Source organism: Diadema setosum, chromosome 17 (assembly GCF_964275005.1).
Source record: "Diadema setosum chromosome 17, eeDiaSeto1, whole genome shotgun sequence".
NCBI lineage: Eukaryota > Metazoa > Echinodermata > Echinoidea > Diadematoida > Diadematidae > Diadema > Diadema setosum.
The window spans coordinates 21,767,880-21,795,635 of NC_092701.1; the positions used below are offsets into that span (position 1 = coordinate 21,767,880).

The window sequence follows — 27,756 nt, forward strand, 5'->3', positions numbered from 1 at the left end:
TTCCTCCTTTGTTTGTTTCCTCTTCTTTGTTTTTCTTCCCTCTCTTCTTCCTTCCCTTCTTCAACCCTCTCCTCTTGATCTCTCTTCTTTTTTTTCTCTCTCTCTCTCCCTCATCCTCCTCCTCCTCCTCCCCCTCCTACCTCAGAATAATCCACTTGAGCCTTGTTGAGTCTGTCCTGTCGCTCCTTGATGTCGGCCAGCTGCTGGCGGTACCAGTCCCGTGCGAGCTCCAGAGCCTCCAGACCATGGAGAAAGGTGTCCCGTTCTTGCTCCAGTTGCTTCATTCGCTTCAGCTGCACGGAAAGCGGGAGATCATAAAATACTATTATACAAAATGATTTCACACAGAGTTAAGGTATATCTCTTTATGACAATAGTCAAAGTATATCTCTTTATGATCCTGTTCACATTTCACTCCCTAAACATGGTTCCCTGAATAAAAAGCATCAGGAACAATTCACTATATATCGAGTACTCTTGGTCTAGACGTTGCTGGGTAAAATGCTTTTTCCCCATCTCCTCATGGGACATATAAATGCTTATTTGATATTTGTCCTCATTATCTGATTCAAATCATCAAAAAATGAGTTAATAAATTTTTATCAGATTTTATCAGACAAATCCAAAAAGCAGTCTTCTCTTGATGAGATGATAAATAACACATCTGTGATCTAATGTCATGATGTCAAATGACCATATTAGTAGTGCATAGTGACATATTATTTCTGATGAAAGGCATGTGTCCTAAGAAGTGATCAGTTCTTCACGTTATTTCTTCATTGGCTTTAAATGAAAACATGAGGGAAAATGTCACAAAAATAACTCTTGTTCTACAATCCTGTTTCAAAAATGGGGAAGACAACTTCATTATAATATTGTTCACATTTCAGTCTCCATCTGGCCACAATATTTCTGGATTTCAATGGATTATAAGGCAACGAAATCGAGAGAAGTGTATCATTGCTTTTTTGAAGAGCAAAGAGGCTGCTTGCAATCAATCACACTTTGAATGTTTGGAAATCGGTCAGGGAATATTGAGAATACGGAGGATGAATAAACGATTGCCAAAAAAGAAAAAAAAGAGTAATATTTGAACAAGTCTAGACACGCATGGTAAGATTATGCTATCTCATTAAACCCAACATCCCTGGGACCTCTACGGATGACCAACTTCATTCTCTTCCAGCTATTTTATATTTCATAAGCCTCCCTCATGAGACCACTGTGCACTTTTGTATTCTGCCACAATTCATCCGGTTTACAATGTCTTTCCCTACTTGACTGACCCTGTCAAAGGAAAAAGGAACAACAACAACAATGACAGAAAAGGAGCCTGATCTGCGGATGTGAGATAATTGATGTTAAATGCTGCCGCTGACTTCTGTCATATATGCAGTATCACATGCTACAAAAAAAAAAAAAAAAAAATGAAGAAAAAAAAAAAACTGTAGCGTCTACCGAGGGTAGCGGTAGTTATTATTTAGAGCACTTTGACTGAAACCCAGACGAGAGAGAAATCAATAGACTAATCTCCTTTGTGGAGTGGTGCTCGCCGTACAACAGAAATCGATGCACAACGCTTGTCATTGACTCCGATCGATATGCAGCAAAGAGTGTGGCCCAGGTGATCTTTGGGCCTTGTGGTGGTGCGGTCAGACGAAAGGACCTTAGGATGGACACGAGTCTTTGATGACCAGTGGGATATTTTTCCTCGATACAATTTATCAGAGGTATATTGGCAAAATTGCTCACTTGATTCTTCATCACCAAATTTAGAGCTCACTTCCATTAGCTGAACCTTTGCAAAGCAAATTCCATGTAATGAAACATTGTCTAGTAACAATCGTTTGCCTTATCATCATCATTATTTCCTTTTAAGCAGAATGTAAAATGTAGAGGATAATTGTAAGAAAGAAAGATTCAAGATAATTTGTATGTGACACTCTCCCTGTATATTAAAAGCAAATAAACAAACATACAAACAATCACACACCACTTTGTGTCAATGCTATATATTTCAAGTACACTTTGTACATGGAATGGGCACTGCTTATTCTGTCCTTGGTTTTATTAACCCTTTATTCAATACTGCTCACTTGCAGTCATATTAACATAACATTTACAATGCCATTTTCAGTTTTAAGGTATTTTCTAAATAGATTTTTTAAAATTTCATTTAAAAGAAACATTTATTTTCCTTCACTTACTATTGGTCTACTGAACACTTCAGAATTTGAAAAAGTTACTGACTGATCTTTTTCATTTTGTTCTAACTTTGTAAAATTCCCAAATATTTTGTGGAGCTGCCAGGTCTCCATGATTCTGCAATATCTCTTTATAATGTATGTCTGGACAAAAGAATATCAAATCTTCCTGATTTGGGTATTATTTTTGGCCCTTGAAATCCATGTCAAGTAAATGCACATGTACTTTCCTGATTGCTCTGAGGCATGTCCCGCATTTGAATGTGTGAATGTTGGAAGCCCTTACTTTGGTAAATTGGTACGTTCTGGCAGAGCTATAGGCTTCTCTTCATTTCAAACAGAAAGGCATCGCAATCCATATCTTAAAGGGAAGATAAACCCCAAGAGCAATGTGGATTTAGTGAAAGCAGCAACATTAGTAGAACACATCAGTGAAAGTTTGAAGAAAATCGGACAATCGATGCAAAAGTTATGAATTTTTAAAGTTTTGGTGTTGGAACCGCTGGATGAGGAGACTACTAGAGGTTATGACGTATGAGTGGACAACAATACCAAGAAAATATAAAGAAAATTCTACAAAAATCCATTTTTCTTGAAAATTACAAATTCCATCAACTTGATATTGACATATGTTAAGGGTAGCAATTATTCCCCCTGCTTTCTGAAAGAGGTTGGTCCATTGCTCTTTCATGATTCTAGAAAAGTGAATTTTTGTTGAATTTCCTTTATATTTTCTTTGTATTGTTGTCCACTCATACGTCATATCCTCTAGTAGTCTCCTCATCCAGCGGTTCCAACTCCAAAACTTTAAAAATTCATAACTTTTGCATCGATTGTCCGATTTTCCTCAAACTTTTACTGATGTGCTCTACTAATGTTGCTGCTTTCACTCAATCCACATTGCTCTTGGGGTTTATCTTCCCTTTAAGATCGATTTTGGCCAGTGTGGGCATAAGAATCTCACTAGATAACATAATCCGCATTGCAATTTAAAGAACGAGAAATTTTGTGATCATTTTGGAAACATCGCTATTATGTGAGAAATAGTGCAATAATTTGCACTGCGGTAAGTGTGTGAACGCTGAGGCAAAAATAATCTTGAAATTTTCTTTCTCATCAGTAAAAAAAATGTGCATGAACACAATGGCAAGGGTCACCATTTCAATAGATTTCAAGCATGTGCAGTTTGGTCGTCAAACTATTGCGATCAGCAATTATCTGGGTATTTCTGTCCATCTGAACGAGGTGCAAATAATCTTGGTTCTTGAATCGCGATCAACATCTGACTATTTTGTCTGTGTGAATGACACAAATGTGATGGCATCTTATTCAGCCATGCACTTCAAACTCTCCTGGCAACGGTGGTGAAGACTCGGGACACAAAAGAGAAGAAATTGATTTAAACTGACAGGTTCGTCACCGTACATCAAAACTTATGACACCTCTCGGGCAGCCATAGCGTCAGTACGCGTATCAATATCCATAATACAAGAACGGAAAATACACTAATTATACACAAGCGTTCCTACAAGTAATCAATACAGCCCCATTTAGGAGGGGTTGGTAATTTGGGGGTCTGCAGAGTAGCTTGGTGAGTGAGTAAAGGAAGCCAAAGGGGGAACCGCGCGACGGTCATCAATGGACCTTTTGTTCTCCGCCCTTTTGTCTCCGGTCAGCTGATGTGAGCTACAAAATGCCCTGTCCCTGGCCGCTCTGTTTTGTTTGTGGCCTGTCTCATGGGTACCATACACACGCTGTCTGGCTGTGTGTCTGCATACATGTACTGTATGTCCATTTCTTGTTTGTTCGTTAGTTTTGCGAGAACGCGGTTTCTCAGCTCTTCCACGAATGTGTGTACTGTCTGGTTTGTGCTCTCCTCATTGTCCATCCATCTCCTTGTCTTGTCCGTTCTAACTCTCCACGTATTTGTCCAGCTGTCCGTTGGTCCCAAAGTCTGTTGTTGAGTCAATTTGTCTGTTTGTCTGTGTCTTTCTGAATACTTTTGTTCCTTCCCGTCTCTCTACACGTTTGTGTTTCTGATTACCAATTAACCCGAGTTGATCAGAATCTGGAATGAGTGAACAAATATCACCTTACCATATCTTTCTTCTTTTGTTTTTCCTCGTTTAAAGAAAAATGCTGAGAACAATGCAAGCCCCTTTTAGGGACATGGATCACTATATGAGGTGCCTTTGGCAAACCAAAGAACAAAACTGGTTTCTTAGAAAATGGAACTACAACATATTGTACCTGCTCCATTCTCATACCACACTTTCCACATCTGGCATGTACCTCCTCACGGATCCATTTATGTACTGTAAAACGAGGAATGTTTGCGTGCATTTTAATTTACGGCAACATTTGCGAAATTAAGATGCACACAAAAGTTCTTGCCTACACAATATGCATTGGATGCCAGTGGTAAGTCAGGAAAATTTCATGCTGCGAGAAAGGCCGTCGGCTCCAATTCGCGAAATTTTCATGCCGCAAATATATCATGTTTTACAGTATGTGCCAGTAGTTCCTGGTGTGGTTCTACTTTGTTAGAGATTGATGTCCTTGCAGTGCATCTCGCTAACCTCACCAGCAAATGTACCATTAAAACCGACGAGAAAAGGTTCGAATATCAAGGTTCTAAAACAATTTTTGATTTAGCATCATGTTAATAAGGGAGACTTCATATCACAGGTGGTCAAGGAGAGTAGGGGCAACTGTTCTTTGGTTACATTACAACTTTTGATGACTGAACAATTTGATCCAACTTTGGAATTGGACTGATGGTATGATTTCCTTTCCCATCGATAGATTAATAGCAATCATGTGCTTGAAACATGTGATCATATCGGTACAGATATTGATCAGCACATTTTTTTAACTTCTAACAAAGCCATTCACAAGTTAGTTTTCAACCTAAACTTGTTATTTTTTCAGAGGGTTTGTCGAGGATTTATACTAATCAATTTAAAAAGAAAATCATGATTCCCCACTCAGCTTCTTGAATGGATTGGATCGGATGCCTTTTGTTCACAAGACTTTATATAACTTCATTCTGCTCTCTGCTGTTTCCTCACGGTACTCGCAGCTTTAGGGATGGAAAACAAAGAAAAATATAGTGAATCTAGACATTTTCAAGATAAAACAGTGCAAGCATAGCAACTGTGACCCTGCTCGTTTGTGTTATGCCTTTGTTTAGTCTCTGCTTCAGACCCTGATCCTCATAATTTTCCTCTCCACTCAAACTCCGATCACTGCCTTTGTCGCAAAGTCGCTGCCAGACTTGCTTAGCGGTGGAGAGAACTACAATTACAGCAAACTCGACAGAAAATGGCTGGAAGCTAGACTAAACTCGATATTTACCGCGGGAGTCATTAACCCTAGTAATCTTCAGTCCTTCCAGGAAAGATGAGGTTCAATGACTGGCCAAATGATGTACAATGATTGCTTTTGAAGACTCCTTTTTTTTGCCCTCTTCCTGCACAACGTTTGCTACTGCAAACCTCTCTGTACCAACCTTCCTTTTATTTAAGAGGAAAGAAAGAAAGGAGGTTGAATGTTTAGATGATCAATATCAATTAGAGTCTTGTGATTGTACAGCACGTAGATTACTGCCGTCAATGAAATTTTCCATGAATACCTTGAGGTTAATCGGACAAGATGGATGGATCAATGCACCCATCCCAGTCAACAAAACAAGAGGAAACTGCACAAGGAGAAGCAAAACAAACCCTGTTGACCGTTCCCTGCCATTTATTGTTTGGATGCTTGTCTTTTCCAGTGAGATAATCTTCATGGACGTATTTGAGGTCTTTAGTCTGGTTCAGTTCAGTTTGCCATCCATTAAAAACATTGCAAGGATTGCATATACACATAATGTAACATGGGCTCATATAGGGTATTCCAGCCACAGCTCCTTCCATTGAACAGACTTGGCAACGATAGATCAAACAAAAATACAACAGAACATCCCAAAATGTACCAAACACTCATTAAATGAATGGTGCAGACTTCAAGGAAGCACAGAAAAGATTGTGCCAACAGCTCATAAAGAGAGCTTCAACATTTCACGTGAAAAATATTGTGAAAACACAGGCCTACAAAATCATGTCGATCAGACAGATAACCAACACACACATATAATGCATAGAGAGATGATTATACAGTAAGTATACTCTTAAATTGCAGATCACGGAATAGACAAAGGATAGAAAGAGACGAAAAGGAAATGGCTTGAGAACATTCACCTCTCCCAAAAGACAAGTTTTACTGAGAAAAAAAAAACAACAACCCACAGAATATAACATGTTCAGTAGAATCAAAGGTCATCGAACCTATTGCTTTCCTTGAGCTGACTTGGAAGCCAGTGATATCATAATTCTGCTTCAAAGACACTTCGCAGCAAATGTACACCAGGGTTATTGATCAAAGGACACCCTAGCTGTTGTCAATGAAGGACAATTCGTCCGTTGTTGTCCCGCCAGGTCCCAGCGTCACATAAACTACGTCACACGGGGCCTCAGCTACGATTAGGTCAATACAGCGGAAAACGTTTTCATTTGTTAAATTCATTCACGCCAATGGTGAATAAGACACTGGTCGTCCTCTCCACCACTCAAAGAAGGATAATTCAGGTGAATGCCTTGGATTACAATGGTACAAGACTTTCATCTGATTATTCTCAAAGCCGAGAAGGGATCGTCACTCCAAACAAGATACCCCTTCTTCCACTGATTCCTGTTACCTGGTGAATGCGCACTTAAGGAGTATATTATGAGTTGTTGTGTACACCTATTGATGTGCTTTGGTGTTTAGATGACATGACAACATTTCCTTGGTCAACCTGCAGGCATGGATCACCTTTCATCCTTTTTCCTGTTTACATACTGGTGCAGGAATACCCTACGGAGAGCCCATCTCCTGACAAAAAACTGATTTTTTTTTTCTAACTATTGCAGAGCAACAAGACCTTATGATATGAGAACATTATACTGAAAAAAATAATTTTGGTTGCTGTTTTTCAAAACACAAAATTTCAAACAATGTCTGATGGTAATCAATACGTTGCATAGAATTTCTGGGAGGTAACTCGGAGCTGTATCATGTGAGGCTGTTACTAACCAACAAACATATGAAGAGTTTGTTCGCAAAAACCAATAAGTCCATTTTTGAAGATTTTGAAGTACGGTCTCTGTCATAAAGTACAAAATGATACCTTTTAAATGATATATTGGTCACCACATATAAAGGTACATTTTTAAAGTTACGGTCAAAAGAAGCAAAATTTTTCTTATTATTCTCTTAATTTTTCTTGACCATTAATCGCAAATATCTCCATTTGGCAAATATGGACTGATCAGTTTTTGCAAACAAACTCTTCATATATTAACTTAACAGTAGGCAATCCTTTCGCTGAACTGCAATGTGAGCATTTGAAATAGAAGAGGCGGCATGTGATAAAAAATGGGAAATTAATGAATTACAATGAGCTTATGAGCCCAGTAGCTGTTTTATGAAAATATTGTCATTTACACGCATTTGACATGTTTGCTATTCTAATATTACAGAAACCCATGACTGCAGGTTATTCAAGCAGTTTGTATGGGCCAATTTTCAAAATTTCAGTGTTTACTGTACGAGCTGAAATTTTCGCGGTGGTTTTATTTTCGCGAATTTCGCGAATCGCCTTTGAACCGCGAAAATAACAACACGCGAAAATAACAACGCGTGAAAAACTACGTTCCGTCAGATGCTCGCAACCGCAAAATTAACAAGACGCGAAAATGTCTTCCAAGTAGCAATTCGTGAAAATATCTGTACGCAAAAATATCTGTACGCGTATTTTAGCTCGTACAGTATCTTTATTATTCCATCAGATACAACAATGAAATACTTTTTACGGATGCTAAAACGGATGATAAATTATACTGAAGTAAAACAAAAGAATATGTCTAATTCAAGCACTCTCATTGGTGATGGAGATAATCTTTGCAGGAAACTACGTGCACATGACAGAAGCAATAAAGGTGAAAATCAAGATCTATATCTGGGGTACCGGTACCAAATGCGCATACACCTCTATGCATCATGAAAGAACTAAGGCTTGCTTCTATGTAAGTGCTATGCAGCAAAGACATCAGATAAAAGCAGAGAGGAAAAAAGAGATAAAATAAAAAATAAAAGGAAAACATCACCACCAAGCCCACCTCAGAGTCCTTTACTTGTCTGTCATTGTCTCGGATTGATTGGTACAGTGTATGAATGCTCTCAATTAGCGTCGAGTGAAGACGCTTCCTGTCACTCCACTGCCTGGGGTGAGGATGTGCATTTTAGGTGGTGTGTGTGCAATGTGTGTGTGCATGTGGGTGTGTATGTGTGTGTGTGTATGTGTGTGTGTGTGTGTATGTGTGTGTGTGTGTGTCTGTTTGTCTGTCTGTCTGTCTGTCTGTGAATAAAGTATCAGCCAGGCACACACTGTGCCATACGCTTTAATGAATATGCATGCGTATTATCTGTCTATTGTGAACGAATGACGAAACTTTGGTGCTTTGGTACAGTAATAACAGTTTGAATCACTGTCTTTGGCATTAGAATGGAACTGAATTAAAAAAAAAGTATATCATGTGTGTGTGTGTCATGTACATGAGTCACTTCAATGATAGTAATCTTATCAGATGCTCATTAAAAATATATCAGAAAATCAATATCTTTCAATTCTATTCATTCCCCCCCCCCAAAAAAAAAAGAAAAAAAAATGGGCAAGGGGACGACAGTTCAAGCAAAGGTCAAATAACTTGAACATGAAGAATTTTGGTAGGGGTAGTATACTGTACGAGCTGAAATTTTCGCGGACAGATATTTTCGCGAATTGCTACTTGGAGGACATGTGCGCGTGTTGTTAATTTCGCGGTTGTGACGGTCTAACTGAACGTAACTATTTGCGCGTTGTTATTTTCGCGGTTCAAAGACGATTCGCGAAATTCGCGAAAATAAAACCACCGCAAAAATTTCAGCTCGTACAGTAGCTTGTCAGAGCCAGGCTTCCTGCAAAAGGTGCGAAAAAAGGCATGAAAATAATGAGAGTGCCTTTACAAAAGGCTAGTGGAAGAAGTTCATTGCCCTCCATAATGTACACATGCCCAGATCACACTTGATTTTATACCCCTCCCCAAAAAAAATTCCGGGGGGGGGGGGGGAACAGGTGGGAATTATCTCCTTGAGCGTCCAGACTACAAAATTTGAGGGAAAAACTATGCCTCACAGGGTATTCTCCTAGTCCTGGGAACAAAAATATCTGTATTGTGATCATAAGGGATTTCTGTCCCTGTGGGTCAATTTTCGGCTTACAGCAAGGATCAAAGGGGGAAAGCCCGCCATCACGCAACACTGAGCACAAATTGGTAATTACTGAACCAAAGAATACACAGTGGGACTGTGAACTTGGTGTGGAACAATGCAAGCTTCATGCATACAGCCAGACATCAGGCGCACGTGTCATCACACTTGACAATCGAAACTTGGAGTCCTCATCTGCATTATCAGCACTTCATTTTTTTATAGCTATGTTCATTGATTAGCATTTTTCACCTTTTATTTTTTTCTTCAGATCTTCATCAATATACATTGTAGTCAACTCTTCAAGGCCAGTGAGGAAAATGCCCAAATAAGTGTTTTGTACAATCCAGTCTCGTACAATCATATTGTCATGCTATAAAAAAGAAAATAGAACAAATACAGCAGCCTGTTACAATTACATTCCAAGTATCTAACAGGTAATATGGCAAATATAGGTTATATGAGGGGCATTGCTAAAACTTGAAACTTATCCCTTTTGTTTCTATAAGAATAGCCAATTTGCACTTCTGTATACTTGAGTATAGTTTACAGTATACTGCTATGTAAAATCAATATCCATATAAATGATGATAGCAGGTTATGGAATATCAAAAGAAATCAGCACAAGAATTCTTTGATTAAAAAAAGTGTTCAATGTTTCTTTGGTCTACAGTAAAAAATGAAATATAAAATTATATAAACAAATAAAATAAACCTGGCAATTCAATTTCTTGGGCCGCAGATCAATGACTGCCTCATTATGCACAGCACACAGAGCTACAATAGGAGCAGTGGATGCTGAGAGGACAAAAACACATACATGACACTAACAATCACAGTCATACAGTGTCACCTCTGTCGCACTTGCCTTGATGGAAAATCTGGTCAATATCAGACATTTTTCAAATAATGATCCGACGAATGGCATATTTTTCTGATAGCAACTCATCACATAGTGTTATGTACACCTCAGGAATATTCAGAGAAAGAGAAAGAAAGACTAAAAAAGAGAGAGATGGAAAAAAAAGATGGCTGGGTAGAAAAAGAGAGGAAAAGAAAACATGAACTTTACTCCTCTTATATTTGCAATGATTAAATACAAATGTACAATCATAATTTGTGAGATCGTCAAAAAATATGTGATGACAGTGAAGATTTGTTATGACTGAGAAGATTGTCTGCGAGCCAATCGCTGCAAACTTTTCTCTCCATGTAGCCCTGAGATATGAAAATATTTGATCCCATCAGTTTTCACATTTATGTGAGAGTTTCACACGAAATTGAATGACTATATTAAGGCCCCTACACCTAAAATGCACAGCATACTGTAAAATCAGAAATTTTAGCGTGCATGAAATTTGAGATTCGCGAAGGTAAAATGCATAGGAAAGTGATTGTCTACACAATGCATTGAATGCCAGTGGCGACTCACAAAAATTTCATGCCGCAAAAAAGGCCGTCTACTGCAATTCAATGCCAAAGTTTTCATGCTGTGAATGTTTCCAGTTTTATAGTAGCTTTTCTAGTGATGCAATCGGAGCTGCTTTTCTGATGGTAATATGACTGTCAGGAATATCTTCGCTTGAACACCCATGCATTCCGTAGTTTGAGTTTGTGGTCCAGTAAGCACGGAGAAATTTAGGTGTGTGTTAAACAGACAAAATACTGTCAAAATCCCGTTCGCACAATTTGTGAAAACAGAAGCTCATTGTGTACACATATCTTATACAGCCATCCATCCATGCAAAGGGACCTACTAGGTCTGTGAATTAAAGAAAAAAAATGGGAAAAAAAACCTACATGTATTGTCATACACAAGTATACGTCCATGGGAAACCTTTCATGATTCCCACGTACATAAAAGGATGAGCATCAAATTTTTGCCATTTTTTCCCCTCCATGCTAAATAATGAAAGATGAACACCCCCCACCCCCAATATGATATGCATGTCAATTCAATTTTGGTATTTTTCAATGAGAGCAAGAGAGCAGCAAATATATACTACACAGTACACTGTTCTACAAGCTAAAATTTGAACTAGATAATCATGCCCATGCTATTAAAATGTTACCTGCATTGTATATAAACTTCTACCTTTTTCAGTAACCCTCTTGGCTCAGACCAGGAGCGGACCAGGAGCGGGCCAAGTCAAAAAATTTTGAGTTTACGAATGGGTCAGGCCAAAGTGGCCCGCGCCTGGTGTGGACTATTTTGGCACTGCTACAGCTAGCACCAGGCGCGGACCAGGTGTGGGCCTGGTGCTGATTGAAGAGTTTATGAATGATAGCAGCGCGCCAGGCGCGGGCCAAAATTCCTTTCAAGGTCAAAGGTCACAGCTTATGATGCTCAGCTCGAAACGCGCGACATGCACATCAAATATCGCGCGAAAATGCACTTCCGCTCTGTCCATGATGCGTTCAGTTACCATGGCAGTTATCCCTTGCGTGAAAGAGTTTATGAATGGGTCATTGTAAAAGTAGGGAGCGGCTCTGCTATCGTTACTGAATGCAATTTTTACTGCTTGGCGCGGGCTAATTTAGCTCTGACCAGGAGCGGGCTAAAAAATGCATGAGTTACTGAAAGGGGTATTACAGTTGTATGCAAGAATGGCATTCTCCATCAGAACATGTCACTGCCTCATATGTCTCCAAATGAGCTACAATGTAACTGTACACAGATTTTCCCTAAATATCCTATTTCAGACATGGTGTCAATAAGAATATGATGCATCCTACATTGTACCTATGCATCAAATTATTGTAGTCTCATGAATAACCCGGCAAAAACAGTTTTCAGGGGGTAGAGAGGCTGCAGAAGTTGCTTAAAATCACTGAACAAAAACAAGATTTTGATATCATTTTTATGTATCAACCAATGGCAGAGCTGTACAGTGATGACATCACAACATGACTCCAATTTACATGTAGAACACGCACTGAAAATAGATGAGATTTTATATTTCCACAACTTGCTTATCTATGCTTGCTTTAATGAAATTGTCAGTGATTCTGTCTGTCTGATTTCCTCTATGATACATGTACGTTACAGTTAACTTGAAGAAGAGTAAAATAGCACTGAAAGGGGGCTTTTCATCAGTCTGAAAAGTACATTTGCCTTCAACTTTCTTTTTTTTTTTTGCTACCAATTATTATTCCCTTAACTGTAAAAAGGCCATTCATGCCTTTTTTGAGAATGATTATTCCCTATACTGGCAGAGGGCCATTCATACTCTCTGGAGCATACCACGACAGATTGCAGCAAGGAGTCTAAATACGGGGGGAAATGGCCACTTGTGCAATAATCTGGCACCAATTGTTAAAAAATGGAAGTAATTTGGATTCTGAAACAGCTGACTGCATTTTCACTATGCGTGTCAGTCGTCACACTCAGTGCAGTTTTATTTTTGTGTGCGAATATGACCCACTGTTGAACCCATCCCAGGGAATCACTGATATACAAATGTTTACTCCCATATTTACCCTTACAAGTTAAACAAATAAAAACAAGTTTATAAAAAAAAAATGTTTCTTAGAAGCCAATTTCCATCATCGCACACCGTAGTGCTCAATTCTATCTGTAATTCAAAACAAATTTCCAGAAAGTCAACTAACAATAGCTGGATCATAACTACAAATTAGCAAAAACACATCCTTTTATGCAGAAAAATTGATTCATTGCTACCAGGAAAAGATTGAATTGATACTGATTTCACCAGTTGAAACTATCAGCAATGCCTACTTTTGTCACAACAACTATAATATAAAGAGTTAATCAAATAGGGAGTATAGCATCTTACATTTAATCATCTCCTTCACCTGTGGAAATAATTTCAGTGCATGAACTGCCGGAAAGTAAATCATAAAATTAGCCCCAAGGAGAATGATGTCAATTCTAAACATTGCTTTTGAAAACATTTTCCAAAACACACTTCATTCTGTACAAATGCATTTGCATTACCCGTAAACACACGTTATAATGGGGGCGGCAATGCAGCGTTTGGAGGACATAGTGTTGACATACTTTCCCCACGTAGTGTGTTGTGTGTGTAGGCGACAGAAATCGGGTGAAATCTGCAGTTGTGATGTAGTCTAGGACCTTATCGTTGCTTTACAACATTATTTCATCACTATCAATCAGTTGATTACAATGTACCTGTGTACAGCACGTGCACTCATACAAGCGCGCGACTGCAGACAGCAGGTGGCAAACGACCACTGCAACCGTTAACATTATCACCACCTACAAAGGAAATGCACCAGTACGGCTAGAGCCATCATTGAGAAAAGAGATGGACAGTGGAGTATATTTGGTTGTTTCTGCTCCCACACATACATGTAACAATTATGTTTTTCATAAGGCTGCCATGTATCCAAATAATGTCTCACATACATAAGTATCTGGATATTAAAGATCCTGTTTACCTTTGGGAACAGTGATGCAAAAAATTTTCAAGATATGACATTTAATGCATATGCATGGTCTGTTGTACTACAAAACATCAGAGCTACCAAGTCTCACGCATTCTGCGTGAGACTCAAGCATTTAGGGCCTGTCTCACGATCTCACGCAGGGCACCCATTTTTCTCACGCATCGGGTGAAGTCTGCAATTTGTGCCAAAAATAAGGAGCACAGCTCAAAGGATTCAAGTGATAGTTGCAATTGAAGGTATATTTCCCTTTTGTCTTTCAAAGTTAGTAAAAAATAGTCACTTAAGTATGCACCAGATCGCATCATTAAGAGCTAATAATTCAAAAAAGCTCCATACCATGGGAGGGGTGACACCCTCCTCGTTCGCGTGCGCATGCGCGCGAGCGCCGAAACGCCGAGTCATGAAAATCTCACTCATAAAAATTTTTTGAACTTGACATCTCTGAAACATACTATCGTCAAAATTTTCGCGATAAAGCCTAAAATATAAGGAGCTGTATTTTTCTCAATAAACCATAACTGTAGGCGGTTTAGTCTGGAAACATTTTTATCATAACTATTGTTCACATTTTGTATATCTAACAATACTTAACATCAATTTTACTGATTCAAATTTTTACAGTGGTTGTTTCTATCCCTAACTCACATGTTAGAACTATTTTGAAGCACTAATGCTGGATTTTTTTTTCATCTGCAAATGGTAAATTATGCCTTTAACTTGGATATATGATATTTGGTGAGAAAGCATACTTTCCTTTAATGCTCTCTGTAATATTGACTCATAATGTGATACCTGTATATCAAACAGAGGTGACATTTAATACCTTCATGTTAAAAAATTCCTCAGCAAAAGTATTTCAAAAATCATCAGTAACTAGTCCTGCAGAACTGAAATATGGTCTTGCAATCTCACAGCATTTTTATACCATACTGAATTTTCAATTAGGAAGTTCCCTGAGTAATGTTCTAATTGGAAAGTCTATAGGCCCATTATATTTACTGGTTCACACTGATTCAAATGTCCTTGTGCAATAAGCCAAAAGGCCTGCGGAAATCTCGTAGACCCCTTCTCTCAAAGTTTATCAGAGTGGAGAACAATGCCGCACCCCTCCAACTGGAAGACACATGTGTCACCAAGGATAGATATTCAAATCCACCCATTGAAAAGGATGATACAGTTGAAGGGAGAATCTTTAATTGAGGAGAGATGCTCCGACAATGGTTTCAAGGCAGACAGAGGGATGATCGTCACACTCCAGTTACACCAGAAATTGTGGCGTGCGTGATGGGCAACATTGGTCGGGTGACACAAGACATGAAGCAGTGGAATGGTCCCATTAAGGTGGAATACTCAGTAATTGAGATTTTTGTTGCAAAACAGGGAAGATGTTCTAAATACTGACACTCTGATGATTACTACTCTATTCACATTTGTCCCATTTTGCTCTTCCTCAAATCTGTCAATCTTTGTAAAACAGACAGACAGAATATAGAATCCTACCTAGAACAGTTCTTCCCATTTCTTTTTTTTGGGGGGGGGGGGGGTGGGTGGGAGAAGAAGGGATGGGAACAAGGAATGGGGTGGAAAATATAACCCATTTAGCCTTCTTACATGTATGTAAAAGGTAGGTCCAGACATACAGTGTAGTTTAGGGGGTTTTCTTCTCTTTTTTTCTTTTTTTTTTTTTTTTGGGGGGGGGGGGCAACATGACGCAAGACGGCAAGTTTCTTAAGGCATGTCATTCAAAACAACATTCTTTTTAAAATGTTTACGTTTTGAGCAAAACCACCTCAAAAAGGAATTTTAGTTCGGTTGTCAGGAATTCTTTCATGAGTCCGGGTGGCAGTAGTCTGTCTGCACCTTCCATCTTCATAGTCTGTTAAGTCAGACCTTGTACAACATCTTTTTTTTGTCGACCTCCAAGGGATGAGCATCAGTTGTCATGGCAACATGACAGCTTTGGCATTGACGCATGTTTTTCATCCTTGTCGACATTGAAAAATAAGAGCTAAAGTGCCACATAGCTTCTAGAATCACTAACCAATGGCATTCTAGATAACACAGCAGGGTAAAAATGGCAGTGCAGTCTTTATTGTCAAATGTGGGATGAAAACAAAAGACCTAGATGCAGATTTCTTTACAAATTACTGATTCAGATTTCCATTCTTTGTCTTTGCAACAATACCTTGCTACAAATGGAGTTCCCCATATTACAGTGCAAAACCGGCATCCAGACTAATTTTCCATACGCACATACATACCCAAGAATTCAGGCACACATGCAAAGACTGGGTAGGATACTGGTCTTCACGAAAACCACATTCATATTGTACAGACATGCCCATGTAACAAACATCCTGATTTCTTGTGCATTCATGAAAACCAAAGAAAGTATCACTTACAATGTACACACCATTAAAAAGTGCAAACCTCTTCCCAGGCTCATTCAACAACATGAAGATTTGTTTTACCACAAAAGATAACAACATTTGCATTGAAGCTATCCCTAAGAGTTATCTCCAGGCTCGAAATGAAAACTGCACAGAATTCCAGTCTGAAATCAAGACTACATTGTCTGTCCCTGGGCACATTCCTCCTTGAATCTGATTGGATGCTCTCTGACAGAGATGAATGTTGAGGTATCCAAGTTATCCTTTGAAAACATACACAGTCCATCATGAGATCAAGCTACAGACTGTATGCTCTAAGAGCTCACTTTGAGAATGCAAGTGCACTCCCTTAGATACACAAAATGTAGATACCGTGGTATGTATTTCATTACAACAACAAAAAAAGAAGATAAAAACATGCTACATGTATATCAGCATTTTTATGTTACTAGTTTTATACACCCATGGAATGCACAAGTGTTCACTAATCATAGAGCAATATGCATAAAATTCAAATCACTATGACTCCTAGTGTATATCATGGTGTTTATTTCTTCATCCCCCAAATCTGAACGTACACTTACAATAATGTAGCACTACAATACTGGCAATCACACTGCACTTGAGAGCCTGGTTCTTCAATTGAGCTGTACGTAATTACTGGTGAATGACCACCTTACTTGTCTGAAGACATTTTTAGTGAAATTGATATTAACAGAAATAAAAGACAGCATGTCACTGTAGGCTTGAGCAAAATCATCCTATTAATAGAGAAGGATCAAGTATTCATCACAAACCTTTACTTTGAAACTGGAATACGCCACTACAGAAGAGAAGGGCAAGTTTGGTATTACCTTACAGCCAAAATCTCCTTGAGCAATATCATTTTTCCCCAGTCCTCATTATTTTCTCATCAATGCTCATCCCAATGTAGGATGTCATAAATATGGCTAGTCTCGTAAATAGGCATCACTTCTTTTATTCCATCAGGAGTGTCCGATATTCCACCAATGATTCTTGGTACCACATATGAAAGAATTGATGTTTACAATATTTATTTTCAGCTTTGACATGGTTTTTGTTAATACCATGAAAGCTGCTAAAACATTAAAGGGAAGGTAAACCCAAAGAGCAATGTGGATTGAGTGAAAGCAGCAACATTAGTAGAACACATCAGTAAAAGTTTGAGAAAAATCGGACAATCGATGCAAAAGTTATGAATTTTTAAAGTTTTGGTGTTGGAACCGCTGGATGAGGAGACTACTAGAGGATATGACGTACGAGTGGACAACAATACAAAGAAAATATAAAGGATATTCAACAAAAATTCACTTTTCTAGAATTATGAAAGAGCAGTGGACCAACCGCTTTCAGAAAGCAGGGGGAATAATTGCTACCCTTAACATATGTCCATATCAAGTTGATGGAATTTGTAATTTTCATGAAAAATGGATTTTTGTAGTATTTTCTTTATATTTTCTTGATATTGTAGTCCACTCATACGTCATAACCTCTAGTAGTCTCCTCATCCAGCGGTTCCAACACCAAAACTTTAAAAATTCATAACTTTTGCATCGATTGTCCGATTTTCTTCAAACTTTCACTGATGTGTTCTACTAATGTTGCTGCTTTCACTCAATCCACATTGTTCTTGGGGTTTATCTTCCCTTTAACATCACAAACAAACAATATTCCACATCCTGGAAGAAAGACTAGCAATATCCTATTTTTTTCTTTCATTCTTGCTAGGATACCATTTAAGTCGAGTTGCCAATTTTCCATCTGGTAGCACTGATTGAGTCAGCAGGCATCCACTCAAGACAGTCCTCTGAACTCAGCATGACATCCAAGGTTTGTACAGTAGCTATTTAAAGATACCATACCCAAATCCTTGCCGCAAGCCATATGAGAAGCCCCATATACGCCAACTACAATAATACAAAAATGCCGCTACTATTTGAGTAAGAAGAAACAATTAATGGAAAAACATACTGGAAGGCAAACTTCACCATTTTTCTCTCTTCTTTTTTTTTCTATTTTTTAAAGAAAATGTCAATCAAGATGTGTGTGCAGCAAAGGTTTGGGAATGAAGTTTTCTTCAAGTGCAACGATGTGACATGCAAATTGCTGGCTAATTGTACTGTGTGCATGAAATATGGTAATCAGTACTACAAGTCCCATACATCCATCATTGTGTGTTTAAGGGCAATAAGTTTCAAGGAAGCATGTTAAGTCTGTTTTACTTCACTAAAGTTTACTTCACTAAAGTTAACTGCATTATACAATGTAAATGACCTTGAAAATATGGAAACTTGTACAATAACCATCAGCTGTTTCTCTTGAAATGAATTCTCATATTCACTATACTACATTTACGAAGGGACTTTATATAGAGAAATAATATTGCTCAGTTCCCCTTTAAAAATAGTGACAAACTATACCGTATCTATCATACCACTTCATTTGCAGTCACTATTAAAGATGAATTATTACAAACTGATGTTCACAAACTGGAAAGTAACTACTTGTAACACAATCCTAAACAGATTTTATTTTCTTATTGTATACCCATGCACAAATCATTAGCAAAGGATTAATTATGAACGCCAATCATAATCTTTTGCAAATATGCAAATGTGGTATCATGCTCTTTTGAATTATCAAGGGCAGTGTGGTTGGCATGTACAATGAGCTGGTTTTCAAGATGCACCTGCAGAAGGCAAACAAGATTAAATGCTTAGGGGTGACTCTGAACAAGTCTAGCTTCATCTCATTTGGGAAGGAATCAAGATACCTTCAGGGGCCAACTCTTCGTGGTTACCTGGAAACTCGCCACTTGGAGGTCTACATCCCTTTATGGACTGCCTTAAACCCATTTGTTACACACTGAACTCCTTGTGATTCCTCACAGAGAATTTAGATTGGTATCAGTGATGAATCTCTGCTCATCTACCTTTCATTCCAAAATGTTTCAAGGTGTTGCAAGTATTACTGGTATGAACCTTGCACATCAGGAAGCTCTGTTATATGCATGCATCACTTTTTATTTCAACAAAATCGAGCATCAGACATATAAATGTTAACATAAACTATTGTGTTTCTATGGTGTTTCATTCAATTCACATTTTAGGACTGATGTCTCCCAATGATTCTTAACAATCAAGAGATCTGCACGTGGGGTGAGGGAATACTATTGCTCCAATTTTCATTGACCACTGAGGTTCATCACCAATTAAACAGGAGATAATATCAAGGAGACTATTCAGACCAAAGAAAGTGCTCCATGGTGACCACAGCCTGTCCGAAGGGATACCTAGGAACATGTTCATATCAGTTTTCTTGGTTACAAGCATGTACCATATGAGTACCCCATTCATACTGGGCTCAGTTCAAGATTAGTCTAGGCTTGGGCCAGGCTTAGCTCCAAACAGGATTGCCTTCCATCTTTACGGTCTGGGCCAGGCCCAGTTTGGGCTTGGCCTGTCTGAGCTCTGGACCCTGTGTTCACCCCTGAACTAAGACCAGAAACAGCCTTCAACCATGAAGTTTCTCTGCTGAAGTGTATAGGGAGAGAACTTTTACACCACAGGATGGCAAAACAGTGGATGGTTTAGCTTCCAATTTACACACTTATCTCCGGAGTTCTTCAAAATCCTCATCTTTTCACAACTACGCAGAAACTGGGCCATCAAAATTTTGACCTCTATACTACACCATTACAAAAAAAAAAAGAAGCTAAATTATAGTTTATAAATGCTGTGAACAGTTCCACGCCTTACTCATGAAGTCCACTAGAAGTTGCAGAGGCAACTTGAAAGGCAATAAATCAAGCGGTTGTTTACCTCGAGCTGCAGACCACTCCAGGAGAGCCCTGTGAGTCACCGCTCTTGGAGGTAAACCACCGGTAAACACTGCATCCCTATGCACACCATCCATACAATTACAAAGAAAAAAAAACCCAACATTAATGACTTCCTCTTTTCAACAAGGAAGCAGCCTCTAGTCTTCACTCCTGAAGAAGGAATTGATTGCGGGAATAGCATCTTGGCTCGATGGGCAGGTGCCACATCTGTATGTACTCCCAATGGCGCAGCCTACACTTGCATTCATACAACAGTGTCCATGAATAATACTTCATCAATAAAAGAATTCCATCTTGACAGCTCACTTTGCCAGCATAAATAAAGACTTGTGTGCAGTAGGCATTCTGATTCTGTCACAGACAAATGTACTCCACAGTGTATGTAAAAGCAAAGTTCTGATCAATTAATACAAAGGTACAGTGTAGCCCCTACTGAATTACAATGCACAATAAGTGACGCTAGATTGTTTGTTTTTTCCAGAGCATTAAAATTGTCAAAATTCCTTGCAAAATGTGAACTTGACATTTTCCAGTGTTTTTCTCATCTTCTTCATCAAGAAATTACTAAAAAGCTCCTGACATGCAAATGCAAGGTCCCAAGGTTTGACTGTCCTTATTTTTTTTTTTCCTCTCATTTCTGAATTCCTAATCATACTACAAACTGTATGAAATTTTTCTCTCCTATCAGTAACTTCCTTGTGTAATTTATGTAAGAAAATGAAAATAAAGTGGGGCTTTCTTTGTTTCTATCGTAAAGGTTGCCACATGCTCATCTGGTTTCCTTTTTTTTCTGTTTTCTTTTCCTTTTTGTTTGATTGGGGGGGGGGGGGCGAGGGAGGGGGCATTGATGATGGTGAAGGCAATTAATTCCAGTTGTAGCCTTACACCACGCAATTAGACTGACCATTCTATCAACGGGGTCATCTTATCACGATTGTTACACACTTTGCACCCCAATTAAGAACTCTTAACAGTGACTCATCCCCTCTCTGTTGACATTGTTGGCTACCAATAAAGTTGTATTTGGCAGCTGATAATGAGTTTGGTGCGTATGTAGCCAAGTGTTATTACGCATGTAAACACACCCAGATCCCATTCAACCTCTCACATATTACGTAACAAATGAATGACTTGGTAGAGGGGTTTTACACTCATCCTCATTATCCATAAGAATTCATTAAACTACTAGACAAAATAAAAGACAAGTTCATTACATCACTGAGCTAAAGTAACTACTGTGCCCTATGTACATGTTGTAATTCCCTGTCTGATGGTTGTACATTGTTTGTTCTGTTGTATCTTTCACAAAATTTTGGTAATTCTGCAAATATTTTATTTTTCATTTAAAGGGGCTGTACAGTACTGGTTGAGGTGGGGATTCATGGTTTTAACATTCCTAAGTGAGATAATGAAAAACCTCTTATGAAATATGAAAGAGCATGTAATTTTAAGAAGGATTCAACGTTTATTTGATGAAAATTGGTTTTCAAATGGCTGATATATCCAAAAAAGTGGTAATAATAAAAGACTACATGCCCCAACTTTATTAGGATCTCTTTGTTTCACCTTGTTTTTGGATATCTCGGCCACTTCAAAACCGATTTTCATCAAATAAACTTTTGATACCTCTTAGAATTGCATGCTCTGTGACATCTCATAGAGTGGTTTCTGAATATCTCGCAAAAAGTTAAAAGCTAAATCCTCACCTCGACCAGAACTGTACACACCCTTTAATCTCACATTTCAAAAAGATAGCCCATAAGTATAATTATTTTCTTTTTCATATGACAATGAAAGTTTCCCTCATAATCTTTATATTAAAAATGCTTGTCTTTTAGACATAGTGTAAATTTGGAAGAAGAAAAACTCATCAGGGACAAATTTTGAGATGGTTTTGTGATAGGGGCTTTAAACATAAAACCCCTGATTTGCAAAGCATCATTTTATTTTGCAATGAGCTTTATCAGCACCACACAAATAACAATAAAAAAAAATGAAGAAATGTATAATTACATTGTATTTATTGCACAATAATTGGCAGAAGGCAACAGCATACAATAAGTGATGCTATGATATTTTTATATTGTATAGATTCTAACAATGTCTTTGACAACTGATATTGGAGAATGGGTGAGTATACATGCAGATCTCTATTCCCCATGAGAGGAAATCTGTCCCTTTAAGGCTAACTAATAACTAACAGGTGTTTCTATCTCAACCCCCCCCCCCCCCATCCCTTCTCCCCTTTCTGAGTCATCCTCAGAATTCTCTACAGAGAAACCCTGGCCAGGTGGGAAAAGAGTTAAGTTGAAATGACCACGCTGGCCTGACCTGACCTGACCTTTCACCAGAAATGGGGTCACTGGGGGATGACAGAAGCTGATCAGGGACATTAAACAGATTCCAAACAGAGTTGCCCAAGAACTTGGAAGTCTATCCCAAACCACAGGTCACCAGAAGGAAACCAGGCTCACAGAAATATGCTAAGTTTTTCATACAACACTTACTTTTTAAATCTAGCAAATCTATTCAAAGAACACGCAATACTTCCTGAAATTCTCTGAAATGAGTGAAAGGAAATTGAATTAAGTGGTCTTGCTGGACAGGTAGTGTACATATACAGGTGATAACTATTTAGTTTGAAGTGACTTTGATAACATGCACAAGAGAGATCAATTGCTATTTCATTATCCACACAACTCTTGGGGAAGCAGTGGTCGAAAAGAGTAAGTGAGTTTAAAAGTTTCTGCTTTGTCACTGATAATGTTGGCAGGTTTTGCTGCACACTGAAGAGGACACTCGCCAATACGGAAAGAACTGTGTATCAAATAGCACACTTGGGAACAAAAAACAAAAAACAAAAACAAAAGAAAATCCTTAAAAACCAAGATCTTACTGCCGACAGACAACACACTATTTTCAGAGTGGGGAAAATGAGAGTTGCACCATTTGGCACTGTATGTAGTCTTCAGCATGAGTTACACCAACTGGCACTGCTCCAGGCGGGATAACGTTTTACCCTATGAACTCATTTGCATAGATGCAGTCCTCACCATGTTGTAGTCAATGCCATTTGAAAGGGTGTGCCTCCTTGGCTCGTCCTTCTTTCTCCTCCCTCCTCTGCTGGCGCCCTCACTCGCCCGTCTCGGAGGTCGCTCATAGTTGGAGTCGCTGGGCTGCTTCAGTCTGTCACCTGTTGGAATAGGTTGGAAGATATAATATGTTTATAAAAGATGAAGAATCCATAATCTCAGGAAATTACCCCTGTTGCTCATGTAGTGGCCACAAACATCTTCGGCTTGTGTGCAAATCTTGAGGATGATGTACTGGACGACATACAGTAATTATTCATTCATTCATTCATTCATAAGCCCAGATGAATATTCATAACTTTTTCAAACTTACTGGTCATAGGCCCATAGCAGGAGGAAGTGCTGTATTCAATTTTACACGTACATAATGTGTTGTTTATAAATAGCATTCCCTTTACCAGTATGATGTGTCTACTAATGTACAGCTGTTATAATTTTCCTAGAAATCTCAACCAGTTCCTTACACGTACTGATACATTTAAACACCATTGATAGAGATTGCACCATTAGTTGTTGCTATGTCAGGCAACCAGACACATTTGAATATTACAACAACAACAACAAAATGGTCTATCGCTATGCAGACCCTATTCCTTGGCAAGGCTTTAGAGGTTTCCTTTAAAAAGTGTGAATACACGATTTCCAAATGAGAGGGGCTTTTTCACAAACAAATATTTCAACACCTGCGGGGGTGTATGAATCATTCAGAGCGAAGAAATTGACAACTGATTGTCCAGCTGACTGGGAAAGTGGGGGATAATTGTGTGGCATTTTGATAGATGTTGGCCTCGTCTGCGGTAAATAGCTATTTTTCCTATTTCTGGCACTGCTTGAATGGATATTAAAGGCTAATTGAGTTCAGATTTGAAAGTGTATCACCATTATGGCTGGATATTGAATATGCAACCACTTGTCACAATCAGAGATGATGATGTGGTCTAGATTAGTTGTGAAGTCACACTAGATGGATTCATTCAGAAAGGTGTACACACACACACACACACACATAAACACACCGTAACAAATAGGTGTCAAACTGGTTTAAAATCACTGACAATTTTAAATCAATAACTGAATGGCATGACCCTGAACTGATTAGAGTAACTGGTAGTTTCTATCTCTAATTGTTCAACACAGGACAAAGCTCTTTTTGAGTCATCATATGGAATGCTAAATTCTGAAAATGAAAGATGAACATTTCTGAAAGGTAATTTCTATTTTATACAGTTGTAGGAGAGTCAAATCATAGATAAATCCTACTAAGAATTAGGAGAAGAAGCATCCACATCCACAGTGGGATCTACAAACTGTGCTAATTATTAAGATCAGACTGGGTGAACAATGTGTTAAATCATTGCAACTTGCAGGTCAAGTACTATTATCTGACCAAACTCACATTCTACTTTTTTTTTTTTACGTAGCTCCTTGATGGATTGGGTATTCACAGGCGTTCTGGAGTATTCACAGGCAATGTAACCGTCACACTCACACATCTATCACAATGAAAAGAGCTTGGGAGAGGGGACTCACTTTACAATAAAATCTGGGATAATTGGGGCCAGTTCCACACCAGAAGGTGGTAATGGCACCGCTGCAGAAGTGAATGCTAATATTTGGACATTACACAGTCCTGTCCAGGCCAAACATGACCCCAGGAAACATGGGGTATTTGATGGAAGTTGAAAGAAAGTCTGCTTTCAGACACAAAGCCCATTATTTCTATCATTCATTCCTTTTATTGTCACTGGTGGTTCTGTTCTTGGTGTGGGGGGGGGGGGGGGGGGGGGCAAGGGTTTGAGATGGAGCCTCCTTTTAGGGCCAACTATCCTCTCATGGTGTGAGAAAGTTCAAGAGTTCCATATGCCATGTTGTACAATGTACCGATCAGAATGCAGCCAACTGAATGAGGACAGTGGATAGACAGACACTCCTGAAATTGACTGAATCGTTGCACCCAAAATCATTGAAGATCCAAAGAAACTATAGATGAATGATTCTTCCCCCCTCAAAAAACAAACAAACAATCAAACAAACAAGCAAGCAAACCCACAAACAAAAAAGCAAACACCTTGAGATGTGTGAAATCAGAATTATATGACCATAACTATCATTTTGTATTCATCCTGGTCATTTCTTGTTAATTTCATACAAGTTCTGCACAACCCTGTACTCATGTGCAGTCTGGTCTCAATCCCTGACAAACTCTAAAAATTTACTTTAGACAAGATGACATTTTGGTCACTGAATATGCCTCTTTCAAGATTTAAAGGGCTTTTTGCATATCAATGATGATATTTCTTGGTAGACCTCATGGACATAGCAGAATTGCCTGCACAGTTTATGCTGGTAAAAAAAAAAAAAAAAGCGTCTTGAAATCAGACTAGTTAGTAAATCATGTGAATGGGTGAGGATTAAACACACTCAACATTACTTTATCTGTCTCACAAGTATTTGGGTGGTCCTTTCATGAGCTGAATGTTACATAATAGAAGCATTGACATGGCATCCACTTTCCTTTGTCTGTGACCTGACCTGAACATGGCAACTCTTATCCTACTGTCTAGTCAGATTAGTCTGACTTCAAGGCTGAAGGCTTTTTTCTTTCTCTACTCTCTCTATTCAGAACTGTTGTCCACTTTAGTGACTTGGATGAATTTATCAGTCATGGAGTGGGGATTCTTCATAAGTAACACTAACTCACATTGGGCCCTTTTTTTTTTCTTTTAAAAGAGAACTAGTTTGAACTCAAGACTAAGGTCAATGATCAAATTACAAATATAAAAATATTCACATTCAAACCAACAATACCAGTTGCACAACAGACATAGACAAAATGTGATTAAGAAGTCCCAAGCTGACAGAAGCATTACTATTCTCAGTCTCGGTTTGTGATAATAGGTACAAGTTAAGGTTTCCTAATCAGACATTCACCAGACATTTACCCCTTGTTCTTTGCTATTTACTTGTCTTCTACCATTTGACCCATACATTTTGGTTCTCTAATACGAATCCATGACACTTTTGATTGTTGCTTCCTCAGTAAAAAGACAAAAGTATTAAAGCTTTCCACAACATTAAAAGCAAACTCTTGTTTGAAGAAGTTTGGTAGAAGAAAGTTTGCCAGAATGATAATGAAAAAAAGACACCAAATTTCTTTCTTTTTTTTTTTCATGTAAAAAAACCGAAAAGTAGCCATTAACAATTTGTGTGTATCTCCTTTCTGTGAAGTTCTTAGATCTGTGTGTTTCCATGGTATACACACATCTGTACACTGGATCCAGTGCAAGTGAAAATGGTGCTCACTCTCTATCCTTAATCTGCATTGGTACAAGTGTTTGCTTTCAGATTGGTCTTCAATTGTGAAGAGACGGTGGGGGGGGGGGGGGAGGCAAAAAAAAAAAGGTTAGCATAGGAGAAAAGGATAATGAAATGCTGTCTGGGTTTGCAGTGCCTGTAATATTTGACAAAACCCAACATCTGATTTCCATGAGAATGGGGCGACACTTTGGCGGCCATTCAGGGGAAGGAGCACTGCCCGCCTTCGTCAACAAAGTTCTGGCAAACTGACACCTTTCCTTTCAGTCTCCAGCTCCTTACACTGGCTACGTCTGCCACTCGTCTTTGGTCAGATTTTCACTCTCACTTTTACAAAGGTGGAAAGTAATACAATGTTACATGGTAACACTGCCATTTATAACAATTTTCACTCTCCTTTTTATTTCCCCTGTTTTATGCACAGATGTTTTGATTCATTTTTCATGTTAAATTTTATACATATACTCCTAGAACAGCTTATAAAAATGCGCTATGCAAACAATCATATCACTACTGTTCTTACTGTGATGTACTGTAGTGTACAATCTGTTTAGCATCATAGATTTATATTGAAGATGACTATTTGGTTCTCACGGCGTGCATATCCCTTATGAAAATGTATATCATTAGTATGGCAAATGAAAAACAGCAACAAAAACTAAAATAACCAATGAAAACAAAATAAAACAAGCACACATGGTTTCAGCTGCACAAGGATAAAAAAACAACAAAAAACTCTTCCATTTTGACCTTGGATCCATGTTTATGATGTCCCTGACTATAAAAAGTGCGCAGTGCCCAACTTCCGATTTGCTGGTACTGTATATGAAAAACGACACCTGATACTGGTTGAGCTCTGCAGGGGAGCTCTGCAAAGCAGCTCCATAGTACGACTGAATTCAGTGAAAATCTTGGTTCATTTTAACACACCACAGGAACAAATACACAGTGAATGTGTCAGCTTACACAAGAAAACAATGATTTTTATGACAATTTTCCATGAAAGCTGCCAGTTTCTTGCATTATCTGTATGGACAAAATACAATTGTAAAACATAACAATAAACAGTCTGCATGCTGACAGAATTGCTAAATTTGTTGCACATGCAGTCAAAAACTGTTATATAAATACAA

General features: G+C 38.4%; 1 protein-coding gene across 1 annotated transcript in view; it reads right to left on the bottom strand.

The window, feature by feature from the left end:
* The window catches only part of LOC140240957 (suppressor APC domain-containing protein 2-like), a 40,056-nt gene that overhangs the window by 6,869 nt on the left and 5,431 nt on the right, over positions 1 to 27,756 (bottom strand). Inside the window, exons 2-3 of the mRNA XM_072320728.1 lie at positions 23,270 to 23,409; positions 141 to 293 (exon numbers count right to left, since the gene is read on the bottom strand). Of these exons, the coding sequence (XP_072176829.1) occupies positions 141 to 293; positions 23,270 to 23,409 (293 nt within the window). The remainder of the gene's footprint in view (positions 1 to 140; positions 294 to 23,269; positions 23,410 to 27,756) is intronic.